Source organism: Sinohyriopsis cumingii, chromosome 3 (assembly GCF_028554795.1).
Source record: "Sinohyriopsis cumingii isolate HCF-2022 chromosome 3, ASM2855479v2, whole genome shotgun sequence".
NCBI lineage: Eukaryota > Metazoa > Mollusca > Bivalvia > Unionida > Unionidae > Sinohyriopsis > Sinohyriopsis cumingii.
This window is the reverse complement of record NC_142963.1, coordinates 143,847,317-143,870,482: the sequence shown is the minus strand read 5'-3', so window position 1 is coordinate 143,870,482 and position 23,166 is coordinate 143,847,317. Positions and strand designations below refer to the sequence as shown.

Genomic DNA, 23,166 nt, shown 5'->3' with positions numbered 1-23,166 from the left:
CCTAATGGGTGTGTGTGTGTGTGTGTGTGATTTGGATTTTTAACATAGCTTTTAACAATGTTCCAGTCATATCACTACAATGTCTGCAGTGTGACAGTTTATAGTGATGTCTAGTACTGGGGCATCATGCCACAGACATGTAGCATGATGTCTCACCCAGTCAAATTATCCTGACACCAGGCTGACCAGTCCAAACACTAACATGTTAATGCTGAGCGCCAAGCGAGGCAGCTGATAGTACCATTTTTGTAAGTCTTTGGTATGAATCAGCCGGTGATGGAACCCATGACCTCCCACATCCAAGGCAGGCGCTCTAACCACTAGGCAACTGGAGCAGTCCAGGCCTAATGGTAAATGTACAAAAATGCCTAAAGGTAGGTGTACAATGTCTAAAAGTAAGTATACAAGGTCTAATGGTCAGTGTACAAGCAGGCCTAATAGTAACTATACATGAAGGCCTAATGGTAGGTGTACAAGGTCTGATGGTAAGTTTACATATAGGCCTAATTGTAAGTGTACAATAAGCCCTAACTGTAAGTGTACAAGAAGGCCTAATTGTAAGTGTACAAGGCCTAACAGTGAGTGTACAAGAAGGCCTGATGGTAATTTCACAAGCAGGCCTAACAGTAAGTGTACAAGAAGTCCTGATGATAAGTTTACAAGCAGGCCTAATTGTAAGTATACAAGAAGGCTTGATGGTAAGTGTACAAGCAGGCCTAATTGTAAGTGTACATGAAGGTCTAATGGTAAGTGTCCTATTTATTTTTAAAAATTCACAAAATCTCTTTATTTCAACAGAATCTAACAGAATATTTAAAAGATAATTTATTATTCAATATTTCTATGTTTTAGCCAAAACATTTTTTAATCAAAAGGTAACGTGTGATTTTTGTCTGCACTCTAATCTTGAAACCTCAAGATCTCAAAACAGAACTTATTTGCACTCACTCCATGACTTATGAGCAAAGCATCACCGTTGATTCCTCATAGAGGTTTTTTTTGCTTTGCATTCAATTTCTGGTTGGATAATACAGCATCTGCATATTACTATGTCTAAAACACAATATCTAGAAGGATGTTAAGTTACTTACTTTCTCCGCAGAATGAAATATCGACGTGCAAGAAAGATGGATATCAGAATGACGACAAAAAGGATTATGACTGCTAACACTATTACTGCCGTCTTGTGGACCTCACCATTGTTGGGCTGAAATTTTAAATGAAAATGATCAGCTGTACAGTTATGAGATGTTGGAATACTACAAATAACAATATTTTAGCATCATATGCAAATTACTGTCAATACTACACATCGGCAGTGCTACATTTTCATGGATAACAGACAGAAATGATAAACATTTTCTTATTAGGAGAGGTCCCCCACATCTACCTGCAGGGAAGAGGGTGGGGTAGGTGGGGAAAGATATTTGGATTTTTAAAATGTAACTTTAAAAAATATTCTGTCATACTGCTATGATGTCTGCAGCATGGCAGTTTATAGTGATGTCCTCTGCTGGGGCATCATACTGCAGACATGTAGTGTGATGTCCCACAATGTCACATTATCTTGACACCAGGCCAACCAGCCCTAACACTAGCCTCTTAAACACTAACCTCTTAACACTGAGTGCCAAGCGAGGCAGCTGCTAGTACCATCTTTGGTATGACTTGACTGGGGTTTGAACCCGCAACCTCCTGCATCTAATGCAGACGCTTTAACAACTAGGCCACCGTAGTTGGCAGGTGGGGAAAGAGAAATACTTTTTCAGTTCTCTATTATGTGATGAGGTGCCAGCAGAATTCTGCATCACCACATCTTATCCGTTTACTGTGTGTCATCCTGAGTACATGGTCTTTGTATCAAACACTTTTCCTAAAGTAATCAACTGTCCTTTGACATGTCTCACTGCTGCCATGGGGTTTCAGGCTTTAGAAATTTCCCTCATGCCAGACCAATGTATCAATTTGTTATATGACCCCAGGAGACAACCGAGTCAAAGTCTATCAACTGCATAAACCACACCTGGTCTAAATCATAAAAGTGCTTGTATGCAAACATGTCCACCTAATAAACAGAGATCAATATATAAAAAAGGCGATCACACAAGCCGACCCCGGTTACTTTATTTTGTACAGGATATCAATACAAAGGTTATTTTATTGCAAAGCAAGCCGACATGGGAAGTTGACTATGAATTCTGTGAAGTGAGCCAATTTGTTTAAATTTTTTTTTTTGAATATACAATGACAGCCGAGATATGGAAGCATACCTGGGTTCCTTTTCAACTGTATTCACGGGAATTTTGAAAATAAATTGAAACAATGGAACAAATTTTAAAGTGACACAATATAGTGCTTTGTGCACAGATGTCAATGACCCAGCATCACACAGAATATTTGGAGAAAATAAAATCATGTGATGAATTCGTTAAGGCCAGAAGAGAACTATACTGTATGCCAGTATCTCGTAAATAAAAATCATTATTTTAAAACACATTCACTTGAGTGCAAGTGACAATCTTTTCACCAGCACGGGTTACATAAGTATCATTAATATTTACCTGCAGACATCAGTGCACCTTTGTATTAATTATTACTAAAGATGCCAAGCACATATAAGCCCTGGTGGTAAATAAACACAACTGGCAGCCAGCAGTAAACTTCTTTGAACTTGCCAACAGGACATCAAAGACAAAGGTTATTTTTATTACAAAGCAAGCAGACGTTGGAAGCCGACTTTGGACTCGGAAGCCGAATTTTTTTAAAGGATATCAATACAAAGGTTATTTTATTGCAAAGCAAGCTGACCTCAGATGGGTTCTTTTAAGTGTGTCGATTTATTTTTTTAGCTTTGAATATACAAAGACGGCCGAGATATGGAAGCTAACTTTGGTTCCTTTTCAACAGTATTCACAAAAAGTTTGACAATAAAGTAAAACAATGGAACAGTTTTTAAAGTTGTACAATATAGTGCTTCGTGCATGAACATCGATGACCAGCATCATCCAGAAGATTTGGAGAAAATAAAATCACGTGATGAATTCGTGATGGCCAGAAGAGAAACAGATCATTTCGCTGACAATATGATCATTAACATGGATGAAACTTTAGTGTACTTTGATCGCATTCCTGGATGGACTGATGATAAGATGGGCATCAAAAGTGTGAGAATTAGCAAGACTAGTGCAGATTTGAAAAAAATCTTCCTTTTGTTCTTGCAGCTTTTACTTCAGGTGGTGGGTTGCCTCCAACAATTTTTCACGGCATGAGAAAGTTAAAAAAGTATCCATGTATCAAAATAATAGACCATACATGTGCAGGAGAAGGGTTGTGTTGATGAGATGCTGCTGCAGTGGATTAAAGAGTTTTATCTCAAATAGTTTTATATTTAAAAAATAAAATTTCAGTTGGATTGCAATTTCCGACATGTAATTTTCGAATGATTTAAAAGGTGTCCCACAACTTACGACTCAAAAAAAACGATGTTTCCCAGAACATACAGTGCACAAAAAAATTACTTTTAAAATTAATTTATGGTGTCCCAACAAATACGGTGTCCCAACATATGCGGTAAATATGGTACCCGTATCTTGTATCTATTCTTAAAGTCAAACTTTTTTCTTCAGATATATAATTCACTGGCTAAAAAATGAAGATATCAAACTATACCTGTCACACTAGCTGAAACAGTAACTTCCATTTTGGTTGCAATAACAACCACTTTCCCTGCTATCCAACAATCAAACTGCTAAACTTTCTACCCTAATGATAAAAATGGCCTTGCTTTGTAATCTGACACACTGACACCTTTTGAGTTACACTGACAAAGTGACTCTAGTTATGAGTACAACTGAGATAAGAAATGTTTGCACATTGATTCGTCTAAGCGAAGCCTTCCTCAGGAAGAAAAAATTAAGTTTGCACAGACGGAACAGTCAATGCAGTTATGCTCTAGTGACTGCTTGAGGTAAGGAGAAACCAGTGTTTGGTTAGGACACAAATGACTGCAGAAGGCAGATAACCATGACAACTGTTCGCAGAAGGCAGGTAACCATTACACACTGGACATTTAATTAAATTAAAAATTGCTGGGAGAAATCAGAAAATCAGAATGGCCATTGTAAACGGTGACTGCTAAGTGAATTTTAAAAATTGTGTGACTCTCCATCACTTCTGCAAGAGTCTTATGCCTGGCAGCATCTCTTTTACCATTACAGTGTGTGTGTGTATATATATATATATATATATATATATATATATATATATATATATATATATATATGCATGTTTGTGTGAATGTGTCTGTGTATATATAGTTTAATGGCATGTTAGCACAATATTTGCTCTATAGTGATGATTAAAAGCTAAGTTGTAAAAATGCCAAGATAAACAAGAGTCCCTTTCACATTTCCAGGAGTCCATGATAAGACCATTTGTTCTAATAACTGCTGCATGTTGAGACCATTTCAGATATTCTGTACCAACAGCAAGATTTGCTGGTTGGTTTTAACAGTACTTTTACGATGCTGAGGCATTGGGAGCTAGGTGTCTTTCCCAAAAACACACAAAGCAATCAAACTGGGCTGACACAAGTGGGTACTGAACTCGAGACCCTTAAATAACAAGTATGATGCTCAACCAATTGTGCTACCATGGCTCCTCTTTTCATTTACCACCAACCAGATGTGAAAACACCATGGTGATATGACCATCAATCCAGAATGAGTAATTAAAACAAGATTTTTAAGATGTCCATCTTATATGCCATACAGACTGAATACAGCAACTGCTATCATGGATACATAACTGAATATAGCAACTGCTATTATGGATACATAATTGAATATAGCAACTGCTATAATGGATACATAACTAAATATAGCAATTGTGCTATCATTGAAAGATAACTGAATATAGCAAATGCTATCATTGATACATAACTGAATATAGCAACTGCTATTTATGTATGCATAAATGATACAGCAACTGCTATGGAGGATACACAACTGAATATAGCAATTGCTATCATGAATACATAACTCAAGAAACTCTAACAAAGAATCCAAATGTTGCTTTTGCTACTGTTGTTACCAGTGTTGAAGTGTTACCTCCATCTCACCATATACAGGCTGAGACAGTAACTGCTTCATTTCAGAGCTTGTTCCATGATAAACCCACAGGCAAGCTGTGCAAAATATTCAGAAAGTATGGGGTGGAATTATCAGTGATAAAGGTTTTGTTAAAGAATAACGAATTAGTTTTTCTAAAATATGGGTGTGTTTATCACCCAGCTTTGGATCAAATATGTTAACAGAAACAAATGGAAATAAATTTTGAAGGAAACAGTTATGATGAACACAGTGACAAATCAATGCTCAATGTAGGAGCCCTGAAAAATAAGACCACCATAAAAAAATATATGTCCTCCATGTCAAATTGTTCTGAAGACACCATTTGTCTTCTTTCAGTCTCTGTGGTCTTGACCAGTGGATACCAAACCATCCACAATCTGGTCATGTTTGGTGGCACAGGACTTGACCTTTAAGCCCCAAAATACAAGTCATTTACAAAGTTAGTCTAGTCATGTAATATGGCACTTATAAGAAATATTTGTGCGGAAATTATTCATCCTTCTTTTGTCCATGACGTTGACTTTTGATCTTTTGACCCCAAAATAAATATGTATCTTCATTGGCTAAAGTGCATGTCAGACAGAAAGTCTGGTTAATGATAAAGAAATCAAGATATGCCTAAAACATTTTTAATTACTGTGACCTTAACATTTTTAATTACTGTGACCTTAACATTTTTAATTACTGTGACCTTGACCTTTTTCTTGATGACCCCCAAATCAACAAGTTTCTGTCTTATCTAAAATGCAAATAATATATATTAGTAGTGTCTAGCACTGGGACATCATGTCGCAGATATGTAGCATTATGTCCCACACATTCACATTATCCTGACACCAGGCCGACAGTCAATTCAGAAGTTGCCATATAGAGATTTTTAGAAAGGCTATTGAGAAAACCATCAGGAAGACTGGACAAAAATCATTTTAATATGCAACAACTATATATTGCACAAAGCAAAGAAAAATAAATGTCAGCAGTGCTATTTGTTCTTGAGAAGTAGCTTTTATCACAATCTGAAAATCTTATATGAAGTCATGTTAGCATCATTTTCATTCTGGAAAACTACATTTCAATACGGCCAGAGATAAGTGATAACAAGATTTTCAAGATGGCTACCAATGGCCAACTTGTGATTTGCACTATTTTTATTCCAGACCAATTAGATATCTTTAAAAGTCTTTCAGTGACTGACTAATCCAAATGCAAACTCATGTGGTACATAGATGGACTGGTCTAAATGCAAAAGTCTGTGTATTGGATAGATATAGTGATTAATGCAAAAACTGTGTGGTACACAGACTGATCTGAATGAAAAAATTGTATTGGATAAATAGGCTGGTCTAATGCAAAACCTTTGTGTTACATAGACTGATCTGAATGAAAAAATTGTGCACTGGATAAAATGGCTGGTCTAATACAAAACCTGTGTGTTACACAGACTGATCTGAATGCAAAACTTGTGTGGTACACAGACTGAATTAAATGCAACAACTGTGTATTGGATAAATAGGCTAATCTAATGCAAAACCTGTGTACTGGATAGATAGGCTGTATCTAATGCAAAAACTGTGTACTACATAGATAGACTTGTCTAAATGCAAAAACTGTGTACTGGATAGAAAGACTGGTCTAAATGCAATAACTGTGTTCTGGATAGATAGACTGTATCTAATGCAAAAACTGTGTACTGGATAGACAGACCGTATCTAATGCAAAAACTGTGTACTGGATAGAAAGACTGGTCTAAATGCAATAACTTTGTACTGGATAGATAGACTGTATCTAATGCAAAAACTGTGCATTGGATAGATAGACCATATCTAATGCAAAAACTGTGTATTGGATAGACAGACCGTATCTAATGTAAAAACTGTATTGGACAGAATGACTGGTCTAAATGCAATAACTGTGTACTGGATAGATAAACCGTATCTAATGCAAAAACTGTACTGGATAGATCGTATCTAATGCAAAAGCTGTGTACTGCATAGAAAGACTGGTCTAAATGCAAAAGCTGTGTACTGGATAGATAGACCGTATCTAGTGCAAAAACTGGGTACTGGATAGAAAGACTGGTCTAAATGCAAAAACTGTGTATAGAATAGATAGACCGTATCTAATGCAAAAACTGTGTACTGGATAGAAAGACTTGTTTAAATGCAAAAACTGTGTACTGGATAGAAAGACTGGTCTAAATGAAGAAAATGTGTATTGGATAGATAGACCATATCTAATGTAAAAACTGTGTATTGGATATATCTAATGCAAAAATTGTGTGGTACACAGACTAATTTAAATGCAAAACTTGTGCGGTGGATAGATAGACTGATGGACAAGAACTGCACACTATGCCATGCCACTGTCATTCTATTTTTTTTTCAGTATATATATTCTTACAAAATTCAAAATCAATTGTTTTATAAATTCTTTATTGTAACTTTTTAAAATTCATCAAATATTAAGTCAAAAATTTTTTTCCCTTATCTAACTCCTCCAAATTATTTAAGATATTATTTTAATTTAAAATGAAAAACAAAACAGAAAACTGGTAAAAATGAAACATACCTGAGATGGTGCTGTCTCATCTTTAATAACATCAGCTTTCAATTCTTCTGAACATTGCTTTTTTAAATCAATAAACTGACCCCCATTCGGTACAAAGCCACCTGCACATGTGTCACCTGGGATCTTCCTGTACCTGTTACAGATGAAATAAACTAATTACATAACTGCAAATGTGATTTCCTGAGCTTGAACTATAGACTACAGTGACCTATTATTTGTCTATTGACTAATATGTTTACATGTTCCTTCAAGTTTCATGATGGCACAAGCACAAAGTGACTCAGAATGCAATAAAAAGAAGTCACTATAAGGGACCAATGCAACCAAAACAGTTTTTATAAATTAAAGATATGACCATTTCCTCTTTGGAACTACTGAATGCTGATAAAACCATCTGATATTTTAAACAATAACAAACTTTCAAAGTAGTAATTTTAAATGGTTTGATCAAAAGATAATTCAGCCAATAGAAAGGTTATCTGGTTCTAAGACAATATCCAGAGATCAAGCTTCAATTCACTCCAGCCACCTCAAATTCCACCCGTAAAACCAATGGATTAAAGATAATCCAGGCAGTTTTAGTAGCTTCATCACAGATATGGAGACTGACCAGTAGATGAACTGCTTACTGATGAATTGGATGCTGATGAGAAGTAGGAGGAGGAAAAATGAGAACAATGCTGATGGGAAGGAGGAGTAGAAATAGAAGAAAAATGCTAATGGGAAGATTAAGTAGAATGATAAAGAAGATGTAAGAGTTTAACATTGTTTTTTCTGAGTTCATCGTGGTATAAACTGTCAGTTGACAACTCACGCAGCAAATAACGCCCAAAGGGCATTATGTAAGCTGTGTGAGTAGGCAACTGACAGTTTATACCACGATGAACTCAGAAAAATCGTTAAACTCTTATAATTGAAATTGTAATTATTTGTTATGTTATTTTGTTTGCATCATTAAAAAACAGAAATCTTAATCGAGTGTAGTAATATATGTTTGTGGTTTTTCTGTTATGTAGCTATTTATAGCACTTGGGATATCCAGCTTGATCGCAATAAGGTCATCATAATACCAGCCCTTCAACCAATGGAAGCCATATTTTTTCAATTATTTTTTGTTTGTTTGTTAGAATGTTGCCTTTCTTTAATGCTTACTTCGTGTCTGCCTTAACTGGCGGTGTTTATCTTATGCTGTACATGTGACTGTTTACAGAAGTGTGTATTATTAGAAAAGTAGTTCTCCTTACAGTTCATACAGAAATGAACGCAATTCGTTTTGATCACGTGGTAACATTCTGACCAATGGAAATGTTACTTTCCTGTACCAGCTACTGGCATTGCAATTATGATTCTATGCCTGAACTTGCAGCGTGCACTTAACATGGAGTGCATGAAAATATACTAAACCCAAAATAGTTAGCAATTCAGCATAGACATTCAAACATGCAAGCATCAGTAGTGGAAATTTCGGGCATTGTAACTGATATGTGCATGGAGAAAAAGATATATAAAAAACTAAGATCAGCAATTTTTTGAAAAGTTAATAATGATTAAATGAATTAAAGTGAGAAGGATATAGTATCTTGTTTGGAAATTTATATTTTATAATTTTGATGAATAGTGTACTGAACTAATGCTAATGTTATTCAGTGCAGAGTCTTTGTCATGAGCCTAGTTTGAAAGCTAACCCTCCCTACAAAGCACACCTGTACACAAAAGATAGTTTCGTCTTTTTCCATTCGTGGTTAATGTAGTCATGTTGGTAATAATAATAATAATAATAATAATAATTGTAATAATAATAATAATAATAATAATAATAATAATAATAATAATAATAATTGTAATAATAATAATAATAATAATAATAATAATAATAATATCTGATAATTGATAATTTATTTGCAAATATTTACAAAGGAAATAGTACCTTTTAAAGCAGACAAGCTAGTTACTATATTATTACTATTTTTAAAATCTTGTGTGTAATATTCCCAGATTTTTTTAACTTTTGGTTTTAAGCAAGCTAAATTCCCAAACAATAGCTGTTTTAACAGTGTCAAAAATATCCCCTTCCATTTCTTGGATTAAAGAACTGCAAAGTTTGAAAAATGCTTGAAATTACAATGCATAAATGCTGCCCTCAGTCTGGTTATCTTTGTACAAGTACATACAGTTTGCATCCAAACTTACCCAGTGGTAACAATTTTTTCTTCATGTCCTCGTAAGCATATATCAATATCAGGCCCTTTGAACTCCGTGACTTTCACACAATAGTCACTTCCATCAGGTCTATAATAGCCATATTCACTGCAAGAAAAAAAAAATCAAATAAACAGACGTATTAATTGTTTTAAACAAAATGATTTGCTTTGATAATACCCAATCATATGAATCCAGGAGTACCTCCACTGTCTCACAAGTCCAACAATCCCAAGCTTAGGAGATGTTAATCATGTCTTCTCGCCTATTTCAGCAACAACTGTGACAAAAGGATGACTACTTCCCCTAGACATGTCAGATGAGTGGTCTCCCCTTGAATAGAACTACTGGTGCTAAATACCCTCAATCATTATACCCGGAGTGGATTTACATGCTTGTCCAGGAATTTAATTGCTAGCTTTGTAGGGTGTGCCAATATTATGATCCGGCAGGTATTATATATAAAAAAACATCTTTCAAAAATTGATTTTCTCCTTAAGCACTTTACCCAATCACACTAATTTATCAGTTAAGAGGTGGAAAGATTTACATGCTCTTACTCCAGAGATGATCTTGTCTCTGATCTCATTATGTGCATGAAGTATCTTTGAGTCCCATGAGACAGATGGTCATGTGCATGGATGCTTTTTACAGAAAAAAATGTCCACTGTTGCAAATCCAGAGAAATATGAGTGTTCTGTACTGTTAAAAAAAACTACCGAATGACCTTGGATACTAGACTGTATTGATGCTGAAATAAGTCCCACCAGAAAGAAATAAGCCCGCTGAAATAAGTCCCACCAGAAAGAAATAAGCCCTCTGAAATAAGTCCCACCAGAAAGAGATAAGCCCTCTGAAATAAGTCCCACCAGAAAGAGATAAGCCCTCTGAGATGACTGGTCCCTGACGTAACAGTTGAAGACTGTTGTCACTGATTTCAATGATAACAAAGGTATCTTAGCTTGTAGAATGGTTTTGTTTGTTTGTTGTGGGGTTTAACGCCATTTTTCAGCACATGATAGGCTATGCATGGTGGCGAGTATTAATGGTGGAGGAAGAACCTGGGAAAGCCCCAGGAAGAACCAATGACCCACAAGATGCTACTGGCAAGCTTTCTCACATACCCACATTATCCGAATCCAAGACTCGAACCCACGCAGACAGAGGTGAGATGACAGTGATCCGTAATGGAGAGCACTTTAGACCACTCTGCCACTCAGGGCCCCTTGTAGAATGGTAACTCTTGATTGTGATAGGAGCTAACAACTTCTCTGAGATCCAAATGAAGAAGTTACCTATCCATGGCAGTGAGGTCCTAGTGGAAGAGATATGATTTTACTCACACGACTAGGAGACAAACTTTACATTTCCACTCCGGCTTGCAGAGTTTTGGGAATTCTTTCTTCAGCAGTTATTTCTACGCTTGTTCAGGTGACTGTTTCTTTCTGAGGACTTGTTTAATCTAAGCCAGTTTAGACGGAATATCTGCATTAGCTGTTGGTTCAACAGGGGTGAAAAAGGTTAAAGAGTTCACTGATCCATGATATTTTACACCTGATGGGGGAGTAAATCAGAAGTCAGCAACAAGTCCCTTGCTTTATGTAAAACTTTGTGAAAGCTGTATGCTGGAGCATTCATTCTGCTGAGAAGTCACCACTTAAAGTTCTTTTAATATTTTTAGTAATGATGGCCATATATGATAAAATAATATGAACAAATACAAGTGAACTTCATGCAGAATGGTTTCTGTTGAATTCTGCTGTTCATTTTTGAGAAGAATGCGTTAAAAGTTTTTCCTTTTTAAGTAAATGCAGTCAAACTGGATGACAGATCAGTATCAACTGACAAAAATCTGAAAGACCTTGAACTCAGATTACACTCTGGTAAATTATGTTGATAATGGTCAAGTGTTTTTTCTTTTCTTTTTTCTCTTTTACAAGAAGTAATAAATAGTAACTGTGAATGGATTATGGATGAAAGGCTAGTCCTACAATGTAAGACATAGTACATGTTTTTGTTTTAGTGCTATGTCTTACAGTCCAAATAATGGCCTTGTATAGCCTGTTCATTGACATCGGAATTGAGTAGTCAAAGTTTCAGGAATATCTCACACACCTGACAGCCTATATCAACACTCTTCCACTAATTTATGTATAATTAATATACTTACTGTGCTGTCTTTATCCTGGCAGAATGAAAATATGACACCAGCAAATGGATGCATTTTCATGTTCCACTGACACACATTTGAATTTTGTTGCACTGCGACGGTAGTCAAGGTATGTGAAGTATGTTTAAGTAGGTTTATGTGGTGGATATGTTTCTTGAACAAAACAAAACGTTGCTTACAGTTCCAATAGGCATAATATATTATTATTCGTTTCATTAAAGAATAATATTTCATCTTAACCCAATTTTGGCATTATCGGCTTTCATCACTTTCCAGACAACTGAAATGTAGGCCAATGAAACTTGAAAACAGGTCCATTTCTTTTGTGAGAATTTGAAATTATTAGAGAAAAGACATCAGGGTAAGTAAAGTCTGGCAAAAACATTATAACTTTACTTTGTAGAAAAGTGTTGTTATTGGTTGCCAGTTGTGTGTGATATTCCTGAAAATGTGACTTTCATTACAGTGTTAGTCGACATCAAAACACACTACACAGCGCATTAGTTAGGCAGTAAGACCCATCATCCCCCAGAACAAAAATATCGGGTGATGTCGTCTTACGTTGTTGGACTAGATGAAAGGCCATACTATAAGCTTGCATGGCTTTGTAACAACTAAAAACTTGACAAATGGGTCATAAAATCTTCTCAGTTCATCCTAAACATGAATATATATGCAAAGAATATTTATTTTATCTCATGTGAATTTTGTTGAATTATGCTAATAAGGATTTGTCAAAAGTTTCTCATAAACTGAAAAAGTGGAAAATTACTGTAATAACCTGAAATTCTTATAAGCTATCAAAATTTTATCTGTCTGTGTTAAGTAGTTTGAATGGCAAGTTTTCTAACAAGATGGATGGATGGATGGACATGAACCATAGCAAAATGAGTTTATACAAAAAAACAAAAGGAAACAATTCCTAGAAATTTTTTAAACTTGCATGTTCCCTATTTAATTCAGATGTTTTCTTTTTCAAATGGCCCCGACTTTATATCACAATATTCTGGTGTTTCTTCCAAAAGTTCAAGGATGGTTCTTTTTGTCAGGCTGAGATAACACAGATTTTTGTTGAATATCTATTCTAAATTGGCAACATTTTTGTGAGGCATGGTAGGTAAGACTGGTACATGCAACAGCTTGCATAGTGACTCGCATAGCTGCCAACCTTCCAGGCTCACAATTAGTGAAAATAGGGATAAAAAGTCGTGAATTTGGACATGAATTCGTGAAAAAAACCATGACAATAACTCCATCCACTCTGACCACTCCGACCGTCAATACTACACTATATCAAATTCGCAAAATAAATATAAAACACTACACATATGTAGAAATATTTATTTATCAAGACATTATACTGTGGCAGACTTGAACTTCCTCAACTGCTTGATCGTAAATTTGTTTTCTAAACAGTTCCGACTTATTGCCTGCAGGTTGATCTTGGGGACTAAAATTGCTGACAAATTTTCTGCAGCTAAGGAGGCCCTAAAGTCTGTCTTAATTTTCCTCACTAAAGAAAATATTCTTACGCTGTCACTGTTGCTGTGAGTAATACACAGGAACTGCAGCATTTTCGGTTCTTCCACAGGAAAAAAAGCGATTTTCGAGTCCGGGAACATTTGTCAGAACAAATGTTTAGCATGGTCTCCAGCTGATAAAGGTAGACTGCGTTCGACAAGAAAACTCACAAATAATGCTTCAGCGTTGGTAGCCTGCAGGTCTGCCGCAAATGGTTTAAAATATTCCAGAGATGAAATCTGCGAATTCTTAATTTTCCCAACTTCTACGTGTTTTTTTGCAACCGACATTCTTCCTCACATCGTCTCTGCGATGACACACTGAGCGCAAGAAGCATGAATGAATATCAATGTTTAATGGCAGAATGCACGGCCAATTTTTGATATATTCCAAATTAAACTTCACTTTTTGTGTAATACATTTCTTTTTCCTTGGTGGTGAAGACATTTTCAAAATCTTACATGCGAGGCAGAACGGTAACTCAAATCAGTGTTTTGATGCATGTGCGGAGCAAATTTCCGGTTAAGCCCCAGTTTCTCTCAAAAGCATTTGTAAAACTACTCTTATACATATAGATTAAAAGAGGCTAAAATGCTTGTTACTGGGCCAACTGTACTAATCGGCTGTAGATCTACTAATATTGTGACCAGCAGTACCGGACCGTTTCGGCAACTGCGAATATCACGACTAGCGCTTAACAGGAAATCGGTTATTTTATTAAAGATTTAAAATAATTGAGGATTGGAAAATTCGTGAATTTTTGGCTTACGGCGTGAATCCGTGAATCACTGAAAAAGTCGTGAAATTCACACCAAATTCGTGAGGGTTGGCAGCTATGAGTGAGGCATGGTGGGTAAGACTGGTACATGCAACAGCTTGCATAGTGAGGCATGGTAGGTAAGACTGGTACATGCAACAGCTTGCATAGTGAGGCATGGTGGGTAAGACTGGTACTCACCACAGCCTACATATTGATCTCATCAGATTTGCATATGAGGGCATATAAAAAACAAAAGGAAGAAATTCACTGGGAGTTTCTTTACTCTCATGTTCCCCAACCTAATACAGATGTTTTCATTTTCAAACAAAACTGAATTTATATCACATTATTCTGATTATACTGGTTAAATAAAGATTTTTAAATTAAATCCTCAAAATAGGATAATAATAACAGTAATTTGTTTTAAATATGTTCCAAACTGGTACAATTTTTCTGTGATGAAAGGTGGCTAAGACTGGTACCTGCAGCAGCTTACATAGTGAAGCATGGTGGGTAAGACTGGTACCCGCCACAGATGCATGGTGGGTAAGACTGGTACCTGCAGCAGCTTGCATAGTGAAGCATGGTGGGTAAGACTGGTACCTGCAACAGCTGGCATGGTGGGTAAGACTGGTACCTGCCACAGATGCATGGTGGGTAAGACTGGTACCTGGCACAGATGCATGGTGGGTAAGACTGGTACATGCAACAGCTTGCATAGTGAAGCATGGTGGGTAAGACTGGTACCTGCCACAGATGCATGGTGGGTAAGACTGGTACCTGCAACAGTATGCATAGTGCAGCATGGTGGGTAAGACTGGTACCTGCCACAGCTTGAATAGTGGGGTATGGTGGTTAAAACTGCTACCTGCCCTAGCTTGCACAGTGAGGCATGGTGGGTAAAACTGCTACCTGCCACAGTTTGAATAGTGGGGCATGGTGGGTAAGACTGCTACCTGCCACAGCTTGAATAGTGGGGCATGGTGGGTAAGACTGCTACCTGCCACAGCTTACACACTGAGGCATGGTGGGTAAGACTGCTACCTGCCACAGTTTGAATAGTGGGGAATGGTGATTGAGACTGGTACCTACCACAGCTTGCATAGTGAGGCATGATAAGTCTGGTACCTACCACAGCTTGAACAGCGAGGCATGGAGCGTAAGACTGGTAAATGCCACAGCTTGCACTGTTAAATGAAGCATGATGGGTAAGACTGGTACCCACCACAATATGCACAGTAAAGTAGGGGCATGGTGGGTGGACTGGTTCCTTGCATATTGCTCACATCAGATGAGCCTTATTAAGAACAACAGACCGGATATAAAGTGATTTAACAAATGAGAAGCCTTTGATAAGGCTGGCTTTTCAAAACAAGGAAAGGGATTCACTGTGATACATCATCATGCCTGGATTTCAATGCTTACAAGAAGCAATGCAGGGAAATAGACTGAACTGTATTATTGTTTTCTTTGTGTTGGTACATTACCACTCCTACTGATGATGCATAAAAAATTCAGGAATCAACAAATGCCAGTAAATGACTATTACAAATAATATGGATCTATATGCACTGAAAGGCTCCAATTGTGTGACGTTAATTATGGCAATTACAATTTTGTATGCTGTACAGAAGTTTTTATTTACTTGAAAGTGTGACTAGATTCATGCATAATCTGTGCATTTTTAGTTCTTCTTAAGAAATCCAACGATTCCTTTCAGCTTAATGTATCTTTTTTTAGCCAACATGACCTCAGGCCCATTGTAAAGAGATATAACCTACATCAGGGCTAGGTGAAAAAGTAATCTGGCTGTCATAATGTTAAGGGTTCTTACCATTCATAATCTTCCCGTGTACACTGACATGTTTTGTTTGTTGATTCTTTCTCATACTCATAACCATTGTAACACCTGAAACATAAACATAACTGTATTTGAGCCAAAAAATCTTTTTTATATAATTGCAATGTCTATTTATCATCATTCTCAATAAATATTATTCTGCTAGGTGTGGATATTTTAAATAAATGATTGTCTTTTAAAATTTGGTTTTCTTACTCATTTGGTTCAAGTATTTTGCTTTTTAAAATATTATATACAAAACTTTAAAATGGTATAATATACAAAACTTTGAAATGGTGTTATATCCAAAAACTTTAAAATGCTATAATATGCAAAACTTTAAAATGGTATAATATGCAAAACTTTAAGATGGTATAATATGCAAAACTTTGAAATGGTGTAATATCCAAAAACTTTAAAATGCTATAATATGCAAAACTTTAAAATGGTATAATATGCAAAACTTTAAAATGGTATAATATGCAAAACTTTGAAATGGTGTAATATCCAAAAACTTTAAAATGCTATAATATGCAAAACTTTAAAATGGTATAATATGCAAAACTTTAAAATGGTATAATATGCAAAACTTTGAAATGGTGTAATATCCAAAAACTTTAAAATGCTATAATATGCAAAACTTTAAAATGGTATAATATGCAAAACTTTAAAATGGTATAATATGCAAAACTTTGAAATGGTGTAATATCCAAAAACTTTAAAATGCTATAATATGCAAAACTTTAAAATGGTATAATATGCAAAACTTTAAAATGGTATAATATGCAAAACTTTGAAATGGTGTAATATCCAAAAACTTTAAAATGCTATAATATGCAAAACTTTAAAATGGTATAATATGCAAAACTTTAAAATGGTATAATATGCAAAACTTTAAGATGCTATAATATACAAAACTTTAAAATGGTGCAATATGCAAAACTTTAAAATGGTATAATATACAAAACTTTGAAATGGTGTAATATCCAAAAACTTTAAAATGCTATAATATGCAAAACTTTAAAATGGTATAATATGCAAAACTTTAAAATGGTATAATATGCAAAAATTTAAGATGCTATAATATGCAAAACTTTAAAATGGTGCAATATGCAAAACTTTAAAATGGTACAATACACAAACTTTAAAACAGTATAATATACAAACCTTTAGAAAAGTATAATATACAAAACTTTAAAATGGTATAATATAAAAAACTTTATATACTGACACTTAGAACCAGTGAGTAACACATTAAAAGCTGGCTCTTTCTTTAATAATATAAAAGGAGAATGTAATGTGATGTGATCTGGATTTTTAACGTAATTTATCAATGTTTCAGTCATATCGCTATGATGTCTGCAATGTGGCAGTTCATAGTGATGTCAAGCACTGGGGCATCATGCCGTAGACATGTAGCATATAAAAGGAGAAATTTTCAGTTCTGGAATCTCACCAGCTGTCTTTCTTAAGTCGCATAATGGTTTCCCTCTTTCCAAGTAGACAGCCAGATATATCTAATCCTTCCTCCTTTCTACTCTCAATATGAGCAATCCAGGGTTCATAGTCGTTATTTCCACCTATTGCAAACAATGAAGAGTTACAAGGGGAGGCAACAAAGTCTGTATAGTTATTACATTAGATTCCCTATTTATAAAATTGATTTAATCTTTTATCTGATGACAAAATGGTAAAAAACATTTTTCAATGGCATTAAGTGCTGATAATGTGACAATTTAAAACTTGCACTCTAAAATATTTATCTATTAGCAAAGTAAACTAATTTTATATAATCTTTAATTTTTTTCTTACGATCAAGAATACCACCACAATAAAGACCTAATGAATATGCCAACCTGACTTGTGGGCTTCTTGTTCCTGTATTGTTTGGAAACATATGCCAATGACCAGGTAAACTAACAATCACATCAGAATAAATATATCCATTTCAGAATACAAAACAATTACAAAAAAAAATCACATAATGTCTTCACAGGTTCAAACCTGTGACCTCCTGCAGCTGAGGCAGATGCTCTAACCACTTAGAATGTGTCTGATTTGTATGTTGATATGAAGACTGCCCAATAAGCGGCAATATCTCCTGTTATAGGGAGAGGAGGAAAGGGGAGAGGGGTGGATAAATGGTTTCTTAAAGCATCTGTATGGTTTCCACCAATCTTGGCTAGACTGTTGTTCCCTGGCATTGGGTTGGGCCTATATTGATTCACATCTGACTTTAAAGACCCCTTGTCCTAAGGTCACTTAATGTCCCTCTTCACTGACAGGGGCTGACTATTTTGTAATGCCTGTGCGAGTTTAGCGGTGAGTTGGTGCTGTTGTTCCTGAGTTGCCTGCCTCAGAACTTCATTTAATCTTCCTCTAAAAAGCAACAGTGACCCAAATGGGGTCCCCCATAAAGCCAAGGTTTTATGAGGATTGAGTGATGTGAACCACATCATATTGTATCAGGTCTAAGTTGGCTGAAGCATTGACGATGGTATGGTGATCTGCCTGGTTATGACAAATCAAATTTACAACAAAGCTAATATTGGCAGTTGTAAAGATGCAATCCAGAATATACACTTTTAACATAGAAAATGCAAACAGAATAACAATGTACAGAAAAAAAGGTTCTCATCCATAAAATATGGCCTTTACAGTATTTTTAAGCTTAATCAATCAGATACAAGATCACTTCATTATTATGCATGGATCTCACTTTTTATCGTACTCAACTGTGATCTTGATGAGAAAAGCTTACATAAGAAGTCTGATCAAAATCAGATTGGAAATGAAGGCTAGAGAATGTTCATACACAAGTTATGATGGAAGGATGGATATTGATACATGAGACACACAGGACCTAACATAAGCTCAAACAGCCTTTGACCAGGTAAACTAACCATCATCTCAGAATAAATGAATCCATTTCAGAATACAAAACAATAACATGTACAGGAACAAAAAAGAATCACACATTTTCTTCATAGGTTGTACAAGCAGGATTCAAGACGGCTAATGTTGCTGTTGTGCAAGTTAAATGTCATGAAACTAATTATTCAAAACTATAACTTTTAAGTTTTAATGGTAAAAATGATCAACTTTACGATACTAAACAAAGGGAAATAACTCATGCATGTGGTGCCTGCCTTCCCACAAATGGTTATATTAAAAGAAAAACAATGCTCTAAGCAGTCATAACTCCACTCCAGTCTTTTCGCAGAAGGTACAACCCTCCTAAAATTATGCCTTTCCTTCATCTTTCCCTTTTGGTAATATGGTATTTAGAAGCATCACACCTTCCTACAGACTCTGCCAAAATACCATCATAATTAATTTAACTCCTCAATAACCTTTATTTGTCTTACTGAATAATATTTGTTAGTCTCGTTATCTGTGCAGGCAGGTGAGACAGACAAATATCTACACTTACACTGGGTTTTGATGACTTTCTTGAAATCAATAACATGTGACACCCATTTCTTGTCCAACATTCTATAGCCCCAAATGCTGACGACTATGCTCTTTTCTCCAGGCTCTGTAAGTAACCCTGTCAGATGAATTGATTCATTTGTAAAAATGTAACTATGCCAGCAATTTCCCTCATCTGTAGAGAACTTTAGCTCTTTAGGCTCATTTGTTGGATTAGGAATGGCTACAAGAAGTCCACCACTGTCCGCAATTTGATACATGTGATGCCCAGTCAGTGCCTGAAGTGAAAGGAGTTCATTCATTCATTGATTCATTCATTGATTCATTCATTCATTTGTTCATGTGTGAAGCCAATTCTAATGCCAAAAATATATGAAGGCAATTTTTTTTCCCATGTAAGAAAAATATATGCATTCTCAAGAGAAGAAATAGCAACTTAACATGAATTAATACATGTTTCTGCATTTTTCTATCAGATAAAATAAAAAATGCATAAAATCTGAAATTTTCAATACAACTTGTCTTACTGTCACACAATACCCTTTATTCAACCTGAAATAATTGCTTTCCTGTCTAGAGTAACATTATCATACATGCCAACCCCTGACAACGAGAATGTGTCATGCAAGTGGACAAAAAGAGTAATCCAAGAAGAAAAAGAATAATCCACAAATAACATGATACATATTCAATGAGCATATGTACAAAATGATTTTATTTGTCCCTGCTTCAAGTTTTCATTTATAACACTTTGAGCTTTAAAAAGCAAAAGACTCACATTACATTTCAAAACACTATGTACCAGCTGAGACTATGAAAGATTTGCACACCATTAGAGCACTAAGTGCTGGATTAGAGAGCCTGGATATGAATTCAGTTTTATTTTTGTTAACAATACTGAACAATCTCTCACAGTCAGCATTAAAATGGTAAAGAACCAATATTCCTTTCATAACCTGACAAAGAAGAGGAAATTTATATCTTCCAGTTATTGGGTCTTTTAGCTAGGAAATAAAATGCAAAAAATCAACTCTGTCCGCATGAAGTACATTGTCAGGTAGAGTGCCAACTTGATACTTCAGTTCTCCTTCTAATTTATCAGCAGACTTTCCAGCAGCATGGTGCATCATATGACAAAGACAACCTGGTATGTACAATGATGGAGACATTTTTCAAAATACAGAATGCAACTCCTTTATGAATTCCAGTCATCACTGATGCAGTATCAGCTAAAAAACCCATACAGTTCTGCCAACTTATGTTTATTCAAAGCATTATCAAGCAAATAAAATGTTTTCTCCAGTGGAATATACTGTTAATTCTGGTCATGAAAGAAGAGCACTCTGACTCTGCCCTTTTTGTTGTCAAAGTCTCTTACACAGACTGGGTACAACTTTTTGTCATCATAATCACAACTCCTGTCTGTTGTAATTAACGGCCCAATTTCCATGGCTTCTGCAATTTTAAGTGAAGTATCTTCTGCTAAACACCTAACAATATTAGATGATTTTGTTCTTGCACATGCATATTTTCTGCAGTTTTGGAATCAGGAAACATACGTTTGAAGAAAGGACCAATGTAGTCTTCTACCGCTAGGGGTAGTCCATGTTTTATTAAGAGCTCGATACAGAACACCTCTGCATTTATCAAATTCATGTCCACAATTTAGTTCTGCTGTAAAATAAAGAAGTTACCTTAGTACTTGAGTTAGTAAAACCAGCTAATTCAAGGTTTCTTTGTTTTACCACCATGACCAATATTAAAATCCTTTCCACACAGCCTGCAAGGGGCATGAAGCTGCCATAGAATGGAATGCTGTATTGTGTAATTCATGTATTCATCTCTGAATCGGTTTTTCATCTTTTCCTAATCCATCTGTGAAATTATTTGAAAACAATTTTGCTCTAACACATGCATCGACTAGAATAAATCTGACTTGACTCATAGTGCCAAATACCTACAGACTGGTTCTGTACCAGATATGAATTAGAACAAAGAATCTGGGAGCAAAGATTAAAAGTTAGAACACCAGTTTGTTCTCTCCTAATTAAGCCATAATGCTGCTACAAATAGAATCCGAGATCAAAAGTTTGAAAGTTGTTTCTTGGAAATAGGACATCTGCTATAAATAGAATATAATACTGTTAGGAAAATGTATGCAAGTCTACGGACAAGCATACTCTTATGTCATAGTTACATAGAAGCCATCTGTTCTACAATATGGTCTGTGGGATTAACGGGATATTAATAAAAATGAAAAAACAAATTAATTTTTTTGGAAAAGGGATATACTGAAAATGCGTAATCCGAATACATTTACAAGTATGGCTTAATTTAGTGAATAAAAGCATAATGATTAAGCCAAAAATGTAATGATTGGCATGTATGCATTATACAATCTAAATCAATCAATCAATCAATCAATCATAAATGCCAATTCTTGAATTTTGCGGAGGTTATAACCACTTATTTTTATATGCACTTAGTGATAGTGAATTGAATTGCAATGAAAGTTTCAACATTTATCCAAATCAACCAGACTGTTGTTGTTGTTGTTGTTGTTGTAGGTTTAATGCCCTTTTTCTGAACACAAGACTAAACATGGCAACCAGTGTAACTGGTGGAGGAAGAACCCAGAAAAACCTTGGTAAGAACCACCAATCAATGGAAAGCAATTGGCAAGCTTTCTGACATACCCACATTGGTTGAGCCTACGATTTGAACCCATGCTGGCCAAGCCTGAAACCCAAATCCACTCAGACTGGCGAGATGGACGTGCTCAGGAATGGTAAACACAGTAGACCATTCTGACATCCAACTGTAAGGCATACCAATAATAAATGATTAGTGCTGTTCCACTTAATCATACATGGTACCCAGCAAAGGCAGTTTTTTAAAATTTATGCCAGGTTACTTTGATTAAAAGAGACCATAATAAAAAGATAAGAAAATTCAAAATTGCATCTATGGGTGAGTACCCCCACTATAAAAGTGCCTTCCCTGGGTCCCATGTATGTTTTAATGGAACAGCCCTTAAAGATGAAAACAGCATTACTAAAGTAAAGCGTTTAAATGCTTCATGTATCAAATAATTACCATATATACTCACTTATAAGTGAAGTCCAAATGCATACTTCCCTGACATAATTTGTCGAGAGATTTGGGTTGCTGCAGTTTGTAATCAGTAGGATAAACATTATAATCAGCCAGCACATTATGTGATGGCAGATCAGAGTCCATGCTGCTTGCAGTCTGACTCACCTTATAAGCAAGCATGCATGGTAGGAATAAGTTATTTGTCTAATGTCTTGCACTCACTTTTTGTGATACATATACGAGCACTTACTTTGGAGATAAAAAAAATACCACAAGGCCGGTTTGCCCTTAATTTCTCTTCATGCTTATTTGACGTACTATTCATTACACAGATTTTACTGAATAGTTTTAAACATTTATATTTCTAAAACAAATATTTTAAATCTGAATAATACAGGACTATTTTAATTCAACTTTAATGCATGACTACATAGAGAAATAATGTAGA

General features: G+C 35.4%; 1 protein-coding gene across 1 annotated transcript in view; it reads right to left on the bottom strand.

Moving 5' to 3' along the window:
• Positions 1-23,166, bottom strand: part of LOC149804012 (sortilin-like) — a 97,464-nt gene that overhangs the window by 22,404 nt on the left and 51,894 nt on the right. The window contains exons 14-19 of the mRNA XM_089953900.1: positions 19,624-19,900; positions 17,647-17,770; positions 16,185-16,259; positions 9,891-10,007; positions 7,701-7,833; positions 1,092-1,207 (exon numbers count right to left, since the gene is read on the bottom strand). Coding sequence (XP_089810026.1) covers positions 1,092-1,207; positions 7,701-7,833; positions 9,891-10,007; positions 16,185-16,259; positions 17,647-17,770; positions 19,624-19,900 — 842 coding nt within the window. The remainder of the gene's footprint in view (positions 1-1,091; positions 1,208-7,700; positions 7,834-9,890; positions 10,008-16,184; positions 16,260-17,646; positions 17,771-19,623; positions 19,901-23,166) is intronic.